Here is a 2,518-nt window from a genome sequence, read left to right as displayed (position 1 = left end):
CACGCACTTTATGAAATAGTAATGTACTTCAGGTAGGTCCGGCAATGTGACATGGGTGGCTATATTTATTGTTTTTATAACTTAATTATATCCTTAGGTTGTACATGGTGACAGAGACAGAGTTTATTGGGTTAACCGGCTGTTTTACACGATCCTACACGTTACTTCTCCCATCACATGAGCGCGCGCGCGTCCCCGCAATCCTCACTATGCTCGTAGCGCGTGCGAGATGTTTGTGGTACGAGGTAGTGAACTTCCATTTCACCGAGACGCGATTAGATCAAACCCCGGCGGAATCTTTATATAGGAAAGACACACACACACACACTCACACACACTGAGAGAGCAAGCCTCATACGCGCGAGCGTTTTCTCATTTCCTCCACGTCAGGAAAGCAGGAGCGTGTTCATAATCAGCCAGGTTTTTATTTAGACTCGACGTTATGGGTGGGTCGTAAAGGAGTCTATTTGCATTGTAAATGCATATTTAATAAGGCGATCGAACTCCGGGCCAGCAAGAGATTTTTGGCGGAAAAAGCCGAGACCTGCCGAATGTTCAATTAACTCGCGACATGGTTTATATCTGTGTGGCGTGCGGTAATTCATTCGCGTGCGCACACACACACGAGAGAGAGAGAGAGAGAGAGAGAGAGATGGTGTCCCTCCTGCTCCCCTGACCGCGCGCGCACACACACTCACACTCACACAGTCTTCTCCAACAAGCGCGTGCGACTCGTTTCTGTGTCCGTCTGTTAATTGACCAGTCGTCACCTAGTAACTCCTGCCGTAATTTCTCAGCAAGACTTTTCTTTCTTTCTTTCTTTCTTTCTTATTCTCCATTCTGAGTCTGTACCTGTATTATCAGCGAGCACGAGACTTCAGAGGTGAGTAACGGAAACATCTGTAACACGATTTTACATTGTAAGACCGATCATCTTGATGGGTTTCCTTAGTGCTTCCTCTCCGACATCCCGGTAATCCGTTGAGACTTCAGGACAGGAAGTGTTTTAGTGTTTATTAAGAGCACGCAAGAGTTTATTTTTGGCGCGCTTTAAAGTCGCGTGCTGGTTAGCTGGTTGTCAGGCATTGGGATTAAAACACTGAATGACATTTTTTCTGCTGAGATTTTGTCCAAACCTATTATTTATTAGCTATCAGCTTGTACAGAAAAAAAAAAACAGTTTCCTGAAGAAACCAAAATGTGTGATTCTTCAGAAGAGGTTATTAGAGCACGCGAGAGCTGGCGCGCTTTAAAGTCTTGGAGAGACATGGTACTACCTGTCAGAAATACTGAAGAACAATTATACAAAAATGGCATTTTGTTCTACATATCGTCTCACTTTTTTATTTTTTAAAGTACATTTAACCAGTTGTCATTATGTTTGAATCTTCTGAAACGTTTATTAGAGCACGAGAGCATTAATTGGAGTGCGCGTGCTGGTAAACTGTTAGGCGATCTGAGGGAAATATTACAAGCAACAGCGTTTTTTTTTACAGATCTTGTCAGATTTCATTGTTCAGTTGTCTAAAATGTAATTTAACCATTTGTCCTGATATTCGTTTTTTAGAGCTCTGTCCTCATGCTGGTTTGGTTCCTTGCTGACTGTCACTATGCTAGCTGTCAAAAATATTGTGGAAAGATGTTTGCATAAAAACACGTTTTATTTTCATCTATAATTTTTTCATTTCTTATTGACTTCACTGTCAGCCTCTTTAGAAATTGATAATCCTGAATCTTCTTAACTTATCTTAATGTGTTAAAGTGTTGACACTATGCCGTGATATTTAACACACAATGTTGTTATAGTGAACAGTTTCAGTTGTAGACATTGGAGGTGATGTCATGTGTATTTTTCTTATGTGTCTTGTTAGTTAGCTAAATTATTGTTTAATTGTAATGAATTTATGTTAAGATATCCATACAGATAACACTGAAGTTTCCTAACACTGCTGCAACTAAATCCCGATAATGAGTCTGGGCAGTTATTTTAATTTAAACAAATAATATTAGCACACACCCAGGCATTTGTAAAAGATTCTGAGAGGTCTGAAGAGCTTATAAATGTGGCTAAGTGGCTTTTTATATTCTGTGTGTGTGTGTGTGTGTGTGTTTGTACCCTCCTGTCATGCCTTAGTAAATGGTCATTCATCAGATGAAAAGAGATCTAATCCATTAGTCTCTCACTCTTCCTTAGAGGAAAACACTGTGTGTGTGTGTGTGTGTGTGTGTGTGTGTGTGTCTGTCTATTTAATTACAAATGACAAGAACTTCACTAAAATTATATCTAATAGCTCAACATTAAACAAGTTCTTAGTTGTTACACACAGGTGCAGATGTTGTAGATGAGGCTGTAGAGGGGGCTGCAGTTGATGCTGTTGATGACTGTAATTTGGGGCTATAAATGAGGTTGAGGCTGTAGTTGAGGGTGTAGATGAGGTCGAAGTTGAAGCTGTAGATGAGGCGGTAGATGAGGTTCTAGATGTGGCTGTAGATGAAGCTTTAGATGAGGTTGTAGATG

General features: G+C 40.5%; 2 protein-coding genes across 2 annotated transcripts in view; one reads left to right on the top strand and one right to left on the bottom strand.

Moving 5' to 3' along the window:
* Nucleotides 1-233: 233 nt before the first annotated feature.
* LOC131367593 (endothelin-converting enzyme-like 1) overlaps nucleotides 234-2,518 on the top strand; it is a 36,240-nt gene continuing 33,955 nt past the window's right edge. Inside the window, exon 1 of the mRNA XM_058412980.1 lies at nucleotides 234-883. The gene's annotated coding sequence lies outside the window, so the exon portion shown is untranslated. The remainder of the gene's footprint in view (nucleotides 884-2,518) is intronic.
* The window catches only part of LOC131367743 (uncharacterized protein DDB_G0271670-like), a 2,715-nt gene continuing 2,440 nt past the window's right edge, over nucleotides 2,244-2,518 (bottom strand). Inside the window, exon 4 of the mRNA XM_058413219.1 lies at nucleotides 2,244-2,518. This exon is cut by the window's right edge and continues 1,191 nt beyond it. Coding sequence (XP_058269202.1) covers nucleotides 2,244-2,518 — 275 coding nt within the window.

Source organism: Hemibagrus wyckioides, linkage group LG17, assembly GCF_019097595.1.
Source record: "Hemibagrus wyckioides isolate EC202008001 linkage group LG17, SWU_Hwy_1.0, whole genome shotgun sequence".
Classification (NCBI taxonomy): domain Eukaryota; kingdom Metazoa; phylum Chordata; class Actinopteri; order Siluriformes; family Bagridae; genus Hemibagrus; species Hemibagrus wyckioides.
The sequence above is the reverse complement of the archived record's forward strand: the minus strand, read 5'-3'. Positions and strand labels throughout refer to the sequence as shown.